Here is a 17,690-nt window from a genome sequence, read left to right as displayed (position 1 = left end):
ACGTACGTGGACCCAATGGATCTGGCCCGAAGTAATCAGAATAGAACCTTCAGAACCATTAGCTTAAGGATATTTGTAGTGACTATCTTCAAAAAATGTGTCTTTTTTACAATTTTGCATAAGTCAGTAATAGAGAAACATTATAATGAAGATTCAGCATCTTTTCAGGTGAGAGTGTTACTATCAATAGTGGAAACACCAACTAAGATATTCCCTCTAACTAGTTACAGGAATAATTCTACTTATATAATAGGAACTCAGAATAGGTGTTTTTCCTTTGTCTCCATCATTAGGGAAAGTGCTTGCAATAAATCTTTCATCTAAGAAACTAAAGATTACACCTACTGTTTCAGGTTTGGTACTGAACTCTTTCTTTTTTGTAGAAGTGAATGGCATCATGACATGACTATTAGAAAACACACATGATCAAAGTGTGCCAATCCTGTATAGGGAAAGTGAAGTTAAACATGATATTTCTGTTTGGTATCATTGGGATGGCTCTTAAAATTAGACTCCTGGTAGAATGATTTTATATAGAGTCATTCACTATACAAGACAAGAAAACTGGCTTATCAAGGGTAGTTTTCAGTTGTTGAAAACTCAGTATGGAATTAGAGTGTGCTGTGTACTAAGGGCAAGATAATGAGATGATGTAATACCTACTCTTAGGAAGTGGCAAAGGGAGGGAGATCATGACTCTCCTGGTTCCCCAGCACCTCCAGGGAGGGAGTAAACTGTGCTTTGTCAATACCTGGCATAATGTGTACTGCCCAGTGCTTTGGAGGTGGTAGAACTAAGGATCTGCTCATTTCTCCAACCTCCACTTCCCCTCCCCTAGCTGCACTGGGGAGGTTGGGGAAGGAAAGGAGAGGAGCCGGTCTGGGGAGCCTGCTTTCACTCCCATACTGGCACTCTTGATGTGGGTAGATAGAGATAGGGCATAAACACAATTTGGCCCTGAAGAATTAATATATTAATTCTTCATTTTTTTCAGTTTGCATTGCTATTATTTGTATGTCAGCTATTTTTAAGGAATGATCCTCTGTTTCATTACCAAATGCAAACACACACTAATGATTTCTAAAATATTATTTATTAATATCTATTTTAATAAATTTGGGATTTAATCAAATATCAAACACAATTAATATTAATGAAGTACGAATTGCTGCTGCATGAAGCGCTGTCAGGAGCACTAAGGCCCGTCTCCAAAACTAAGTGTAATGAAAATATTTCCACTTCTGCATGATTTTCAAGTGCATTATTACCAAATAATAAAATTTGGCTACTAAACCCCAAAAAAATAATTCTGGTGTTTTTTGTTTTGTTTTGTTTTACAACAGAGGACACAATTTTCAGACAATGGCCAAGAAAATAATTCCATCTGTGCCTGAAACAAATTTTTTGTAAAGAAAATTCATTCCGGGCATTTTTCCACAGTATGCAGTAAATCAAATTTAGATTCAGAATTGTATTATATACAGCATTATTACATATTTTCTCCATGAAGGGCCTTGCATGTTTAAATCCGTAACTGAAACTAAATATTTGTGGATGAAATGCAAACCAGCACCTTTATGAAGCAGAACTAGTGTCTGTCAAACTCATTTTTATTGTGATCTTGTGGAAGAATGAATGGCTGAATCGTGGAGCCATTCCAACGGCCTGATGCTGCAAGTGGCTGATTATTAACCCCATGTCCTACTAGAGTAGTTCCTAACATTAAGACATTTTCTAACTCCCTTTGGCAATTTACTCAGATCATCTTATAATTTTATTTTAAATCCTATTTCCAAAAAATAATCATCTTAATTGTTGCATCCATTAAATAAATATTGAACAAATACTGTATTACATTTCCATTTGTTGTTGTTTTAAAATATGTTGAGGTTAATGGAGCTACTTGTGATAGCAAGCATTGTAGCCAATAATAAAGGTTTGTAGGATCAGATCCTCAGTTTGGTGGCAGTGTCTCCCGGGACTGGGATTCAAACTCAATGCACCTCAGTTTTCCCCTCTATAAAAGGGTAATAGTGATACCTGTTGTTGTGAACATCTGTAAGATATACAGATGAAAAGTACTATCTGACTATACATTACTACTATTATTTAATTAATATATTACCAAATATTGTAGCGATGAAACTTAGATGTGTTTATTCAGCTGCTAATTTTAAAAGTACATTGATGATTTGTTATTAGGACTGTCAAGCGATTAAAGAAATTAATCACAATTAATTGTGTGATTAAAAGAATTAATTGCAATTAATCACGCAATTAATCACATTGTTAAACAATAATAGAATACAATGTATTTAAATATTTTAGGATGTTTTCCACAGTTGGGTCAAGGGCTGTAGCTATCTTTAGAAATCTCACATTGTTACTTTATTTGCATTTTGTGAAATCTGCAGTGAAAGTGTTCTTAAAATAACCAACATGTGCTGGGTCATCATCTGAGACGGCTATAACATGAAACGTATGGCAGAATGTGGGTAAAATAGAGCCAGAGACATACAATTCCTCCCCCCCTCCGAGGAGTTCAATCACAAATTTAATTAACGCATTATTTTTTTAACAAGCATCATCAGCATGGAAGCATGTCCTCTGGAATGGTGGCTGAAGCATGAAGGGGCCTACGAATGTTTAGCATATCTGGCATGTAAATACCTTGCAATGCCAGCTGCAAAAGTCCCATGTGAATGCCTGTTCTCACTTTCTGGTGACTTTATAAATAGGAAGTGGGTAGCATTATTTCCTGTAAATGTAAACAAACTTGTTTGTCTTAGTGATTGGCTGAACGAGAAAAAGGACTGAGTGGATTTGTAGGCTCTAAAGTTTTGCATTGTTTTGGTTCTGAGTGAAGTTACGTAACCAAAAAAAATCTACATTTGTAAATTGCACTTTCGCAATAAAGAGATTGCACTACAGTAGTAGTATGAGGTGGACTGAAAAAAACTATTTCTTTTGTTTATCATTTTACAGTGCAAATATTTGTAATCAAAAATAATATAAAGTGAGCTGTGTATACTTTGTATTCTGTGTTGTAATTGAAATCAGTATATTTGAAAATGTAGAAAAACATCCAAAAATATTTAATAAATTTCAATTGATATTCTATTGTTAAACAGCACGATTAAAACTGTGATTAATTGCAATTAATATTTTTGAGTTAATTGCATGAATTAATTGTGATTAATCGACAGCCCTATTTGTTATTAAATCATTCTGGCTCTTATACTTTTGTTGAAATGGCACTCTACTGTTTCAGTATCAGATGTTTTGTGTTTGAGCCAGCTTTTGAAATGTAAAGTTTTGCTGTTTTTTTTTTTCACCCTGGATTTTCTCTTCTTTATTTCCATTTTGCTAGTGATCAGAACATTTTTTTTATCCTCAGCTTGGAGGGGCAGATTAAGTCCTCTCTCTGATGTTCATGCCAATTTACCTTTGACACAAATACCAATCCAATTCGTAGTTCAACAGATGGGTAGAAGGACAGTATTAAAACATCCCTAATAGAGGTTCTGGGCTCTGTTTTCAAACAATTGACTTATAGGCAAAATATAAGATTATTTTTCTCATTTCTGAAGCCCTTTGGGTCAGGTTGCATGATAGCGGCTAGCTGCACACCATTTATCAAAAAGAACATCCCAAATTCAAGTCCTCAAGCCTACATCTGGGATGGATTTGTCTGAGTATTTCAGTGGAGATTTATAACAAGGCAAAAACATCCCCTTGTGTTGAACACTTAATGGAACTATGCCAGATTAAAGGCTTTATGTGTAGGTTAGTACTCCCTTGGTATATGAGAGAAAGCATGCAAGTTATACCATGGTCACATCATTGCATAGTTCAGAAGTGTGATAGAGGTCAGAATATACGCTTATGGATATCAGATCTTGCTACTTCCAATAGTCTGTAGCCTTTACATATTCTGATGGTGTAACTTCATGTTTTTTTGCAGTTGGATAAGGAGCATAAGTGTTTCAACATAAAGCATGAAAGGCATACAACTCTCATTAACAGTCCTGAGACTCACACTGCTCAGTTGTATGCATTGCACTAAAATGTTACCCTTGGGCCTTTATACACTAAAATCATAAGTCAATCTTCATTTTCAAAGGGAAAAGCTATTGCTCAGATAGGTTTCACAAGGCCACCATCTCTAATAGGTCATTGTCTGGGTACACCGCAAGGAGGACAGGAGACACTTGTGGATTTTAATCAGGCCGCAATTTTATTATATAGATGTCTGGGACTACCCGGCAGATAAAGTGTACAGTGCAGGCAAATCCATGTTTATTCAAATCAGTTCTCCAGGGATTCCACTAGCCCCCCTTTGTTTCCATTCAGGTCCCCCAGCCAACCCATGACTTGGACTTTAACTATCCACCACCATCGTAAGGGGATTAAGGTGGGCTATGAGAATGGGGAGCACTGGCTCCCTGCTGTACCAATCAGAGGAGTCCCCAACCTCCTCCCCATTCTGTATGTTTACATCTTGCTAAAACTCCCTTGTGAAAAAAAATAATGTTTTACAGTTTTAAAAGAGGCAAGCAGTGTTTTGTAAGGAGCTGAATACAGACCCAGAACAAGCTGGTCTTTTCTGACAAGCCACACACCCATCACTGAAAACCTTTGAACTTTAATTTGAGTTGATACTGTTGTTGTTCAGAGTCTTCTGACAATGTTTTTTCCGTTTCCCTGGGTATTTTTGTTTTAGTTATTTACTCAACAACACATCAGTTATTAAGATAAAGGAAAACAGTTTAGGGGAAAGGCTGCTGCACTTCACTAATCCATTTTAAGGCTGCATGATGGTGAATGAATGCCAGAAATTTGTGCTATATTAGATGAATCATGAAATATGGCAGAAGGCATAACACATTTACGGTTTCTGATATACTTACTGTTATGTCAGACCAATGCTTTTATACAAATAAATTGAAAACTGCACACTTTCTAAACAGATCCAGAATGGAAGACAGCAGATTGTATGCTTTGTGATAAATGTGTGGGCTATAGATTACACTCATAACTACAGAAACTTGGCACCGCATTGTTTCTCATGTGCAAATGTTCATGTCTTCTTTGTACAGAGGGAAAAGTTCATAAAACTGCTGGATCAATTGCACAATTCACTGAGGATTGACCTATCTAAATACAGGGTATGTACAACAGCTCCTACCAAGGGACCAAATCATACATTGTTTAGTATAAATATATCAGTGCACTTTATCTGTGTATATCAGTTTTAGATATTAATATCTCGTCTGACATGAAGTTTGAAAGAATCAAGGTGCTCACACTGTATTACCAATCCTTGAATTAGAATTCAAATTTTAGGACATTAGTGTTTTAACAAAACCATATTTTCTGGGTTGAGTAAGTTGTTCTGTTCCTTCTTGAGATTATCAGAGCTAAGAAAAGAGGGTCATTGTGTGGTATTACAATTGGTGGGGCAGTTTTTTAGAGTTTAGAAAATCAAAAGTTTCATTCAGCGTATGTGTCTCTCTGTGGGTTGAAGAATATCTACTCCCTATCAGATTATAAGGATAGTTGACTAGTCCTTTGATAGTATGAGGCCATTAAAGGACCACCAAAAATGTTTCCTGGCTATCAATCTGCCTGCTAATCTAGGGAATTCTTAGTATTTCACATAAATTCCAATTCATTTAAGCTTATTATGAAACTACTAACTTTATTTCTGGAACTAACTGATACACGATGGAGAACAAATAAAAGGGTTTCCTTTAAATCACAAACAGCGTTTCTTTAACCTTCTCGTTGCAGTATTGTTTCTATGAGATTTTTAGAAATGGCAATGCAATATTTTGAAACTTGCATGTCGTTATCACAGACCCTAAGACTTCCAAGAATGGTCAGTTTGGGCCTAACTCTGCTCCCACTGATGTCACTAGGCATTTTACCATTGACTTCAAAGGGAATGTAGATGGACCCCCCGAGCGCAGTTGATAATCCCACACACTGTGTTTATCGCTTTCTTTGTTTTCTTGTGAGTTTTTTCCTTAACATTTTAAGGGTCTTGCCCTAAACCTTATGCTTATTTCCTTTTCCCCAATTAACTAGGATAACTTTCCTGCCAGCAATTCTGAAAGGCTTCAAGACCTGAAATCAACAGTAGACCTGCTAACCAGCATTACTTTTTTTCGAATGAAGGTACCACACTTTATCTCTGTTACTGGCATCAGAGAAACACAGTGCACATTTATTTTTCTAGGAAAGCCACACTGTATTTGGTGCCATGGATCACAACTATCAAACCTCAATGATTAGGGTGTGCTCTTGATATCTTAGCTTGATGAATTCTGCCCTGAGACTCAATTTAAGATACAGAACATCACTGGTGATAGTCTCTAAATATATTTCAGCTGCTTTAGTTTTAAATTAAATCCCTAAGCTTTCTGAAGATCTAGCTAAATGGAAATCTTATACTGAAAGAATGTAAAAGGGGGAGAATGCAGAATGCCACAAACTATATTTATCTTTCTCAGGTTTAACTGAAGATATATTATTGAACTGCACCTCCTTAGAATATACAGTTGAACCTCAGAGTTACAAACACGAATGGAAGTTGTTCGGAACTCTGAAATGTTCATAACTCTGAACAAAACGTTATGGTTGTTCTTTCAAAAGTTTACAACTGAACATTGACTTAATACAGCTTTGAAACTTTACTGTGCCAAAGAAAAACACTGCTTTTAACCATCTTAATTAAATGAAACAAGCACAAAAAGGGTTTTCTTACTTTGGCAAATTTTTTTAAACTTTATTTTGTAGTCATTTATATTTAACACAGTACTGTACCGTACAGTATTTGTTTGTTTATTTTATCTCTGCTGCCTGATTGCATACTTCTGGTTCCAAATGAGGTGTGTGGTTGACCGGTCAGTTCGTAATTCTGAGGTTGTACTGTATGTAACAGCTGTATTTAAAAAAAGAATCTCTTGTTCAGTTTTGCTCCTTTGCCACCACTGAAACTAGCTTTGCTCCTGTCATCTTTCTAAGCTTGGCAGAGGACAGGCTCAATGTAGTTTTCTTGCCTCCAAAGCCAGGCAAAGATATCCTCTACTATCCGGTGACTTTTGATATTGTTTTCATCTCTTCAATGCTATGAACAACTGCTTTGCAAAGAGACCCTTTCACTGGTGTCAGGACTCCAGAAATTGCTTTTCTGATGCAGAAGTTACACCTGAATTAATGCTTTACCTTTAAGAGCACACAGCTGCAAATATTACTCACCTAGTCTGTCAAGTCAGTGTTCTGTTGACTTTTTATCATTGTTCATTAACAAGAAGCCAATAAAATAAAAATCATTCTACTGGAGAAAGCTAAAAAAAACCCAATCGCTAACATTTGTTTAAACTCAGTTAAAATTAAGTATAAAGATTCTCTGCTGGAGTAAGATTAGGGCTAGGTTTAGTGAACAGAATAAACTGAAAATCAAACAAAAGCAGCTGAGACGCTTCAGGTATTTATCAGGACGAATAATGTTTCCTATTGGAAACTGTGTCCTAGTATTATTTCAAACATCAAAATGAGGCTAATGACATTAGGCCAAAACCTACTTGCCATAGATATACAAGTAGTCAACGTCAAGGTGATCATGAATAAAGTGAGCAAGATTTCCACATGATAAGGAAAAGATACACATTGCAAACATGACATCATCAAATTAGGCCTGAATAAAGACTGGGAGTGGCTGGGTCACTACAAAAAATAATTTTCCCTCTGTTGATATTCATCCCTTCTTGTCAACTGTTGGAAATGGGTCACATCCACCCTAATTAGCCTCGTTAGCTCTGACTCCCCCAACTTGGTACGGCAACTCCCATCTTTTAATGTGATGTATATTTATACCTGCTTACTGTATTTTTCACTCCATGCATCTGATGAAGTGGGTTATAGCCCACAAAAGCTTATGCCCAAATACATTTGTTCATCTCCAAAGGTGCCACAAGGACTCCTCATTGTTTTTGCTGATATAGACTAACACACCTATCCCTCTGAAATTGCCTCATCTGGCTCTAGATATAGAAACACAAATCAAAATTTTCAATTTTTGTTAATCTAATAGTGTGTTAACAAACACATCCTATTAGTAGCAAGAATAATATTTCAGTAACACTTTTATGAGCTTCAGTAATGGACTAGAACTGTACTGGGCTTGTACAAACACAGAACAAAAAGATGGACTATTGAGGTGAAACTCAGCTTAAGTATATGTATTTTAATGGATAGGTTAAATGTTTATAGAAATCAATGCTTTAAAAAATATGTAGCTGTTTGTGCACTAAGACACTGATTCAAAAGATCATTCCTATTTGGGAAAACATTTAAAGATGTGCTTAGCTGCTTTCCTGAATAAAGGCCTAAAGGCAAGATCGTGCAATCACTTAAGCATGTGTTGTAGTTTCCTCGTGTGAATAATCCTATTGAAGTAAGCTTCAGTGTGGGACTACTCCTATGCTTAAAGTTAAGCATGTGTTTCAGTGCTTCTCTGGACTGAGGCCACCATGCATAAATCTATGTAATTTTCATATTGTATTGATCTTTATTATATTTCATTGCTCCCAATGCTGCATTGGACAGATAACTCACTACACATAATATACACATTTTTCTAGTCCAGCTGTTTCTGAAATTCTCTTATTTTCTGATTTTATGAAATATTCTATAAGGTCCTGGAATTGCAGAGTCCACCTCGAGCCAGTATGGTGGTTAAAGATTGTGTCAGAGCTTGCTTAGACTCTACCTACAAGTATATTTTTGACAACTGCTATGAACTCTATTCCCAGCTAATGGATCAGGTAAGACCAACCTTAGAATTTCTTGATCCCTTTGTTCATTCTTTTTTGTTGGTTTATATAAGGCAGGTAATAATACAATAAATACAGAACAAAAAGAAAACACTTGTCCAATACATTCAAATAGTCCCATTACATATAAGGACCCTGCCTAATTCTGTTATATCTGTAGGGGAAGGAGTAAGAAGGGAGGAAGCAAGGTATAATAAACTCACAGATGGGTTATGAAACACTAAAATAATTAACGATATGAGTATCAAAATGAATGTGAAAATGTCAATCCAAACATCTGTTTCCTTGCATGGGGCAAGAAAGGAAAAATGTCCATGACTTTATGGAAGAGGAAATTAGATTTGATTACTGACTGAGGTCTGTAACTGGAAAATGAAAAAAATCCCATATTTCTTCAAACAATGTAATGGCTTCATCCAGAGATTTGTTTTTCACTAAACTGGCTATTGGGAAACAGTGTTACACCATTTGCTAAGAGTGGTATGCTGTCTGTCTTGTGCCTTAGATTTATATTTGAACAACTAAGATACATGCTTGGGGACCACTTTTTTTGTATTTACCTTAGGAGAAGGGAAGTTCGGAACTGTTATTAAAAAAGGATTACTGCTAGAAATTTTTTGAATAAGGGCCTGTCAAATCTTAGAAATCAACACAAAATAATATAGCCTTTGTCATCTTCCAAATACCACCACAAGCCCTTGTAAATGTCACTTTTTTCTGTAAAGTGCTCAGTCCATTTGATAAATGTTAAAATGATTAAGTTCACACCTCTGACCTACAAAAACACCCATGCCTTTATAGAACACCATTGCTTTCCCTGTGTATAATTTGTACGATGCCTTTGCCCTGTTGTGAATGTTTGACTGTAAATGATATTTCAGTGACTATTCCCACTTTGGAAAGAGTAAACTATCCAGTTAGGAAAAGACATATATGTTCTAGAGTGTATCCCATATAAGAACATGCATATTATATGCGATTAGACACAGCAAATCATTATCCAAAAGGAAACTGCAGTCAGACCCAAATACATGAATTCTGACATGAATCCATCTGAGTTCAAGGAGAGCAATGCATTGAGTCCATGTTGTTCTGAAATGAGAAAGGACTGGTTATGTTGTTTGAGTCCTGTTTTATGAGCAAACAAATTTATCTCTAGATATCAAACCTTGGGTGAGATAACCTTTCAATAGTACCCTTGAGCAAAACATTTCCTCTCCAAAAATCAATGGAGTGCATTGAACCGCGTTAAGGTCTGTCTGAGAAAACACAAGATTCAGTAACTTTAAGCCTCCAAATACATAAAGGGTGTATATAGTGAAAGAAATACTTCACATTTTTTATTTGTTCACCTTTGAGGAGTTATTGACTATTTTGTCAACACTGAGAATGTTTCCTTTTACACTAGAGCCAAGGACTTTTTTTTATATTGTGCTGAAAAAAAGGCGGAGAAAGGTTTTGATGGAAGCGACTCCTGTCTTGATATTGTAACACCCACACATTTCTCAGAGCCCTGTGATAACACACCAAGAAGTGTTAAGGATACAGCACTGAATCTTCATTTTCACTTACCATGAAGATATAGTTTCATAATACCTGTTTTGTTTGCTTTCTATAAATAAAGTATGAAAATCTAAATCAAGTCTCATTCAAATATTAAAGTGTCTGTTACAGCATTATTTAAATACTCCTATGAAAAGAAGATGCATGTGATAAGACATTGTGCATTGCAGCAGGCTCTGCTGCATCAGTGATTTTGAGAGGGAGGCTTCCAGTAGCCCACTCTGCCTCCGTGGACCATAGGGTTAAGGCCCCAACTCAGGCAGGTAGTTAGGCACTGGCTTAATTTCAAGTGCATGTTTAAGTCCCATTGAGTTGGAGAGATGATTTCCTAAATTGGGGCCTGCAGGAAGAAAAGAATGTTCTCAGAGAGAGCTTTTTACTGCAGTATTAAAACTGTTTCTCTGTGTTAAACCATCTGTGCATAATATATCGCTGTTTCTTAAGAAACAGTCGTTTTACTACTGGACTACTAGAAAAAATAATTTTACTATTCCAATGAAAAGCTCTCTAAGTTAAACGACAGAAAACAAAGAGTAGGAATAAGTGGGCAGTTTTCAGAATGGAGAGAAGTAAACAGTGGTGTCCCCCAAGAATCTGTACGGGGACCAGTACTGTTCAACATTTTCACAAATGAACTGGAAAAAGGGGTAAACAGAGAGGTGGCAAAATTTGCCAGTGATACAAAACTACTCAAGATAGTTAAGTCCAAAGCAGACTGTGAAAAGTTACAAAGATATCTCACAAAACTAGATGCCTGGGCAGCAAAATGGCAGATGAAATTCAATGTTGATAAATGCAAAGTAATGCACATTGGAAGACTTAATCCCAACAAAATGATGGGGTCTACATTAGCTCAAGAAAGAGATCTTGGAATCATTCTTGGATAGTTCTCTGAAAACGTCCACTTAATGTTCAGTGGCAGTCAAAAAAGCTAACAAAATATTAGAAACCATTAGGAAAAGGATAGATAATAAAGACAGAAAATATTATAATGCCACTACATAAATCCATGGTATGCCCACACTGTGACACTACACCCCATATTCTTCATCATAATATTATTATGATATGAGTATGGCATAATGATGATGTATTTTTTGAAAGATAAGGCATGTGAGATATCATTGAAAAGGTTATGAATTACTGAATATGATTATCCTACTTGTTTGCATATATCATTTTGGTATCTGAAGTTAGGAATATTATCTATGTATCTACTATAAATGTGTTTACACCTAGGGAACACCCACTAGGCAAAAAACTGTCAGTCTAGCTGGCTGGCTGGGAAGGGCCATTAGGGAGAACAATAGGTTTTAGAAGAAGATAATCTCCCATTGGGGAGCCTTCCTGAGGACACTACAAAGAGCCTCCGAGTCATGGCTGTTATAACAACACTACAGGGGCATGTGACCAGATCACCTGGTACTGGACTCCATCTTGGAATACCAGTGTTTATCCACTGAAAGGCGTGGGAACCAAGCTTGGAGACAAAGGGTTCCCACCATTTTCAAAAGCTATTTAAGGCAGCGGAGTGACATCATCGAGGTTCTTCACTGACTCCCTGCCCAAAGGAGACTCTTGAAAACACCTGAGGAGCAAGGCTGAAGTGGGGAGAAGTGCTGGACCCAGGCTAGAGGGGTTTCTAGCCTGTGAAAGGAATACCTGGGGTTGCAAGCAAGGGCAGCTGGCCCCTTAAGAATCTCTGCAACCAGCTTAAATCATCATTTATGGTGAGAATGTACTATTCAAATCCAATCTCTTTAGTATATTAAACTTAGATTGATTTTTGGTTTATTTGCTAGGTAACCTGTTTTGATCTGTTAGCGATCCCTTATGATCACTTAAAATCTATCTTTTGTAGTTAATAAATTTATTTTTGCTTTGTCTAAAACCAGTGCGTGTGTGGGAGTCATAACTTGGGGCAGAAAGCTATGTATATTCCTCTCCACATCGAGGGAGGGGGCGAATTTCATGAACTTACGCTGTACAGTTCCCTGTGCAGCTCAAAATGGTATAATTTTGGATTTACCCTCCGGGGGGGGGGTGCACTTGAGTAGCTGGGCAGTTTCTTAGGTGAAGCCTTCCCATGCAGAGCTGATGTCAGCGTCTGTATGTAGCTGCTGCTGGGTGTGTCCCAACCCTTATGTGTGTTGGAGGGAGCTTGAGGGTCTGTCACAGCAGGACAGTGTAAAGGGAGCCGAGGCTGGAGGGTCAAGGAAGCTCAGTGGACCCCAGTTCCAGGTGGTACCCCGAGGGGAGCCCATCACACACGCACATTGAATGCTGCGTGACATTCTGGTCACCCCTCTCAAAAAAGATATATTGGAATTAGAAAAGGTACAGAAAAGGGCAACAAAAATGATTAATGGTGTGGAACAGCTTTTGTATGAGGAGAGATTTAAAAGACTAGGACTTTTCATCTTGGGAAAGAGACAATTAAGAGGAGATATGATAGAGGTCTATAAAATCATGACTGGTGTGGAGAGAGTGAATAAGGAAGTGTTCTTTATTCCTTCTCATAACTCAGGAACCAGGGGTTACCCAATGAAAATAATAGGCAGCAGGTTTAAAACAAACAAAAGGAAGTACAGTGCATAGTCAACCAGAGGAACTCATTGCCAGGGATGTAGTGAAGGCCAAAACTATAACAGGGTTCAAAAAAGAACTAGATAACTAGGTCCATAAATGGCTATTAGCCAATATAAGCAGGGATGCAACCCCATGCTCTGGGTGTCCCTAGCCTCTGATTGCCAGAAGCTGGGAGTGGATGACAGGAGATGGATCACTCAGTTGACTGTACTGTTCATTCCTTCTGAAGTACCTGGCATTGGCCAGAAGATCGGATACTGGGCTAGATGGACTATTGGTCTGACTCAGTGTGGCCATTCTTATGTTCTGAAAATATTGGAGCCAAAATCCAATTGACAGTCAATAGGATTTAGAATAAGTGCCTGAATCCCTTTTGAAAATTATATTAGGCTCCTAATTCAGTTAAGCATTGTACACAGAGCACTGCAATGCCTACATACCTTTAAAAATGTGGGCCTTGGTCACTTTTGAAAATGGGACTTGAATACTTCTGAAAATTTGTCTTTGTATCTCTATGGAAAGATAAGGACCTCTCAGATTTAATCTCTTCAAGCTGAATCTGTTATTTTCATAGTTTACCTTTATTTTTTCCTGTTTCCCAACCAGCTGTAGTTGCATATATAGTCTAAAGGGTTGAGATTCCCTATAGGTGAAATAAATTCAGTGTAGACAGCTCCCTTTGGCCTAGTCAGTGCCCCAGAATTGTGGCCCTGAAAGGCGTGGTGGAATGGTTAGCTTGGAGCCTTTGATTGATGTATTTGTCAGGGGATGGGGATAGTGAAACAGGCCAAGCCTATGATCTTTACAAAGGATTTTAATGTATTTGGGAAGTGCTAAAATACTTAAAATCTCATGGCACTTGGAACAATGCTTTTTGGAAGAAAGTACTGTATGGCTGAACATTTGAACATGGCTGCTCCTTAGATTTCTGTAAGATGTAAACTTTGCTGAAGTTTTTGCTGTTCAGTATCCATCTCTGCTGAATCAACAATAGGAGTTGTAGGAGGCTAGTTGTAAATTACTAAGGAAAATATACTGAGTATTTCTCCACTAAGTTGCTCTTCCAGCAAGGAAACAATCAATCCTTGAACTCCAAATTTGTCCTGACTGCTGAGAAGTCATGGCAATATCATTTGGGACAGAAGATGAGTCACTGAATGGATTAGCATTGTCTCAAGCTGAAAATAATATACGGAGCACTATGTACAGGAAAAAGTGGGTTCTAGTGATTTAGAGCAAGAGATGGATAGAGAACTCTTAAAGTCAATGGAACTTCCCATGTGCTTAAAATATAGGCATATGTGTTTCCAGGAGCAGCACAATAGTGGTTTTCCAGCAGTATGATTCATTGAGGCAATCTGCTTGATATTAGCCACAATGTCTGCTTCCGTTGTGGAGATCATGTCGTCTTCTGCTGTGAATTTTGGAACAATGACTGTATGCAGCAGTGGCATTAACCCAGATTTCATTAAAAAGTTTTAAATTGATTTGTCATTGCTTGTTATTGATTTCTACCACAGAGTAGCAAAAAAGTTCTTAAATTATTTGAATTTCTATTAAGGTAGCTGGATCCTCATTTCAGTACCTTGAGACCACTGGATAAAACATGCAGATAATTTAAGTATAATTTGCAAACCATAAAGAATATTCATTTCTAATACATTGTGTTGTTCTAATGTACAAAACTCTACTCAGATGCCTAGTCTTTCCTTTCTTTGTTTCTTTGAGATTGAAATAATGTACAAAATACAAAAGAGAAGGTTTTAAAAACACTGAAACTACTGGACATTTCACAAAAAGGGTTATGTGGGGCCAGATCCTAGGGCATGGTCATGTTGCAAATATGCAGGATCTGAGATGGGACGGGAAAGGTTTCTGTAAACTATTCCATGGCTTCTGGAACTCGTAAATTAATAATGAATCAGTCTTTGACTGAGTGCTTGTCTGTGTATTTATTCTGCACCAGATTAAATTGCACAGTGTGTAACAGTCTGAGTTAGTAGGAGGAACAGTTGCTGAGCATCATAGCTTTTTTCCGTATGACTATTCTACCGCAGTCCTGGAGCTGTCTGCAGGCAGAAATGACCCCCTGAATAACTCAGAGAAGCCAAATAATGGCTTTAAATTATGTTTGCTACAGCAGCCTACAGAGACTGTGGCACTGGCTGAGGATCACAGGAGTGGATCACATTCTGCCTTCATATACTGTCACCCACACTATGTCCTGCCAGGTGGGGAGGAACTGGAGGAATTGCTAGAAGCTGAGGAGCCCAGGCCACTCAAAGAGGTTTTTGCTCTAGGTGAAGAAAAAAAAATCAAGAACCACAACAAAAGAAACATTTAGCATAGACACACCTGCTACAGGAAATGAGCATGTAATAGTATAACCCAGTAGTGTCATACCCTGACACCCCAGAGCAGTGAGCTGGACATTAAATGAGAATTCAAGGTTTCAAATTTTTTCATTCCACATTGCAACAAAAATTAAACATTTTAAAAAGTTTTCACAGAGAAAGAAAGAGAGACCCCAAAATATCACAATGGTTAGGGTACTCACCTGGGATATGGGAAATCCAGCCTATAGTCCCTGCTCTGCCTGATTCAAACTCTTGGCTATTCTAGGGTGAGTCTATCTCTCTCTGTCTCTCATTTTGATCAGAAATTCCATCCTGCACCACAGTAAACTTTCTGATGAAAGTTTAATCAAAGCCAAAACAATACATTTCCACTAAAAGTTTCAATTTCGATGAATCAGCATTTTCTGATGGAAAAACTTCTGTCAAGAAATTCCTGACCAGCTCTGTAGAGTACTGATATTCCTGCAGCTCCACTAAACAAAAAGGATCAGAACTTTTGCAAAAATTACTATAAAATGAGAACCAGAGGACTTTAGTGCACTGTGATATGAGTTATGCCCATCTAAGTCCAGTCACCTTTCATTTATTATCATGGGGATAAGGGTAGTGTATAATTTAAATATAGGAAGTGGGGTGGTTAACCAAAATAGTGAATCTTGGATCCCTATTCTCTCCTTCAATAACTCCCATAGACATCAGAGTGTTCCTGTGGAGAAGAAAGATTTAGTCTTTTTCCTCTAGTCCAATATGCACTGGAGATTCTTTCAAAAGTTTGATTAAAAAAATCAGACAGCCACAGTATGTGATAGGTATTTGAACCTCTGCAGATTCATCTCCAGTTGAAGCTGCCTTTTGCATGACTTTGGATGAGTTTCGAAGGAGATCCATGGACCCACAAGAGTTTAGAAAATCCATTGCATGATTAAGAAATGGTTCTTTGTTCCCCTTCATACTGCAGCATTTTACCTCCTCTGCTCAATTCTCTTGTTTTTGTTTTTCTCCTTTATCCTATAACCATTGTACTGGATGCTGATGAATAATCCTCAGAAATTAGTTTTACAGTGGAATTACTTGCTTTTTTTCCCCTACTTGGATGCAGTTCTATTTATTTTATTTTCTTCAAAAGAACAAGAGGTGGGAGGGGAAATAGTGGGCTTGTAGAAAAAATCTGCCGGAGAGGGTGGGAGAAGATATTTTGACACTTCTGAAATTAATAGCAAATGGTAACAAGTAACTAAGCATGATCTACAGCTGTAATTATTTGGTTTAACTTTGAGAAAGTGGATCTGTGTATGGAGCCTTCCACTCTCCTCCTCCCCCGCCCCTTTGTTGTTCATTAAATCTCTCAAACTCCACATAGCTGATCCTTGACATACCCTTGGCTTGATTTGTGTGCTATCGGGCATCTAGTTTTAAAATGTAGTCTTTTTAAATTTGTTGTTGCCCTTTATTTTTAAAATCATATCTATATTCTCTGAGTGTTTTTATTAAGATCTCATTTGGTTTATAAGTGTTATATAAAATGTACATTTGATTACCAGATTAATTTTGTCAAACACTTATGTCTTTAGTTAAAAGGCTGCACACTTTCCCTGGCATCTTGTACCCAATACATTAATCATGAAGCAGGCTTTGACTAAGCGCTTATACATGCATTTATTCTGCAACAGATTAAAGTGCTCTATACGTGACAATATGAGTTAGTAGAAGTAACAGCTGCTGAGGGTCATAGCTTTTTGCCATATGACAATCACATTTCATTGTTAACATTTACTCTGCTGCAGTTGCAATCTGGTCTGTTCAACCAGCCCTGCCACTGCACTAAGCCAGTGTAAATAAGTAGATTTTACCACTATATTCCTGCCATTTAAGTAAAATAGTTAAAGTGGAATATGAACCAAAATCCATTTTATTAGTCTTATTATCACTTAGTATTATGGTACCATTTAAAGCTACATGTGTCTAAAAATCTCATTCACTTTCCTTTGTGTGACTTTGAAAAATAGACACTCTCTCTGGTTTAGCAGGTGCTTCCAAAGAAATAGGAATGTTACAGTTTTTCAGTTTTTCTAAAGAATGAGAAATTAGTTTAGAGTGACACCTTTATCTAAGTTTCTTTTTTTAGGGCATCAGGGTAGGCAAGTTGTCATTAAACATCATCTCTTACACCAGGGTTGCCCAACCTACAGCCTGCGTCCATACGTGGCCCACCAGAGCTTTTCATAAGGCCAATGACCTACTTCAACATAATATACTAAAGGCCGATTTGTTAGCATTTTGTCATCATGTTTAAATCATTTGAGTTTACACAAGTGTGTAACTAGGCAATACTGTACATAGA

General features: G+C 37.3%; 1 protein-coding gene across 2 annotated transcripts in view; it reads left to right on the top strand.

The window, feature by feature from the left end:
• UNC13C (unc-13 homolog C) overlaps positions 1-17,690 on the top strand; it is a 405,344-nt gene that overhangs the window by 199,854 nt on the left and 187,800 nt on the right. For both annotated transcript variants that reach the window (XM_048867013.2, XM_075133069.1), the window contains exons 14-16: positions 5,100-5,168; positions 6,091-6,180; positions 8,703-8,831. In XM_048867013.2, the coding sequence (XP_048722970.1) occupies positions 5,100-5,168; positions 6,091-6,180; positions 8,703-8,831 (288 nt within the window). The remainder of the gene's footprint in view (positions 1-5,099; positions 5,169-6,090; positions 6,181-8,702; positions 8,832-17,690) is intronic.

This window comes from Caretta caretta, chromosome 10 (assembly GCF_965140235.1).
Source record: "Caretta caretta isolate rCarCar2 chromosome 10, rCarCar1.hap1, whole genome shotgun sequence".
NCBI lineage: Eukaryota > Metazoa > Chordata > Testudines > Cheloniidae > Caretta > Caretta caretta.
Note: the sequence above shows the minus strand (reverse complement) of the source record. Positions and strands in the feature narration are given on the sequence as shown.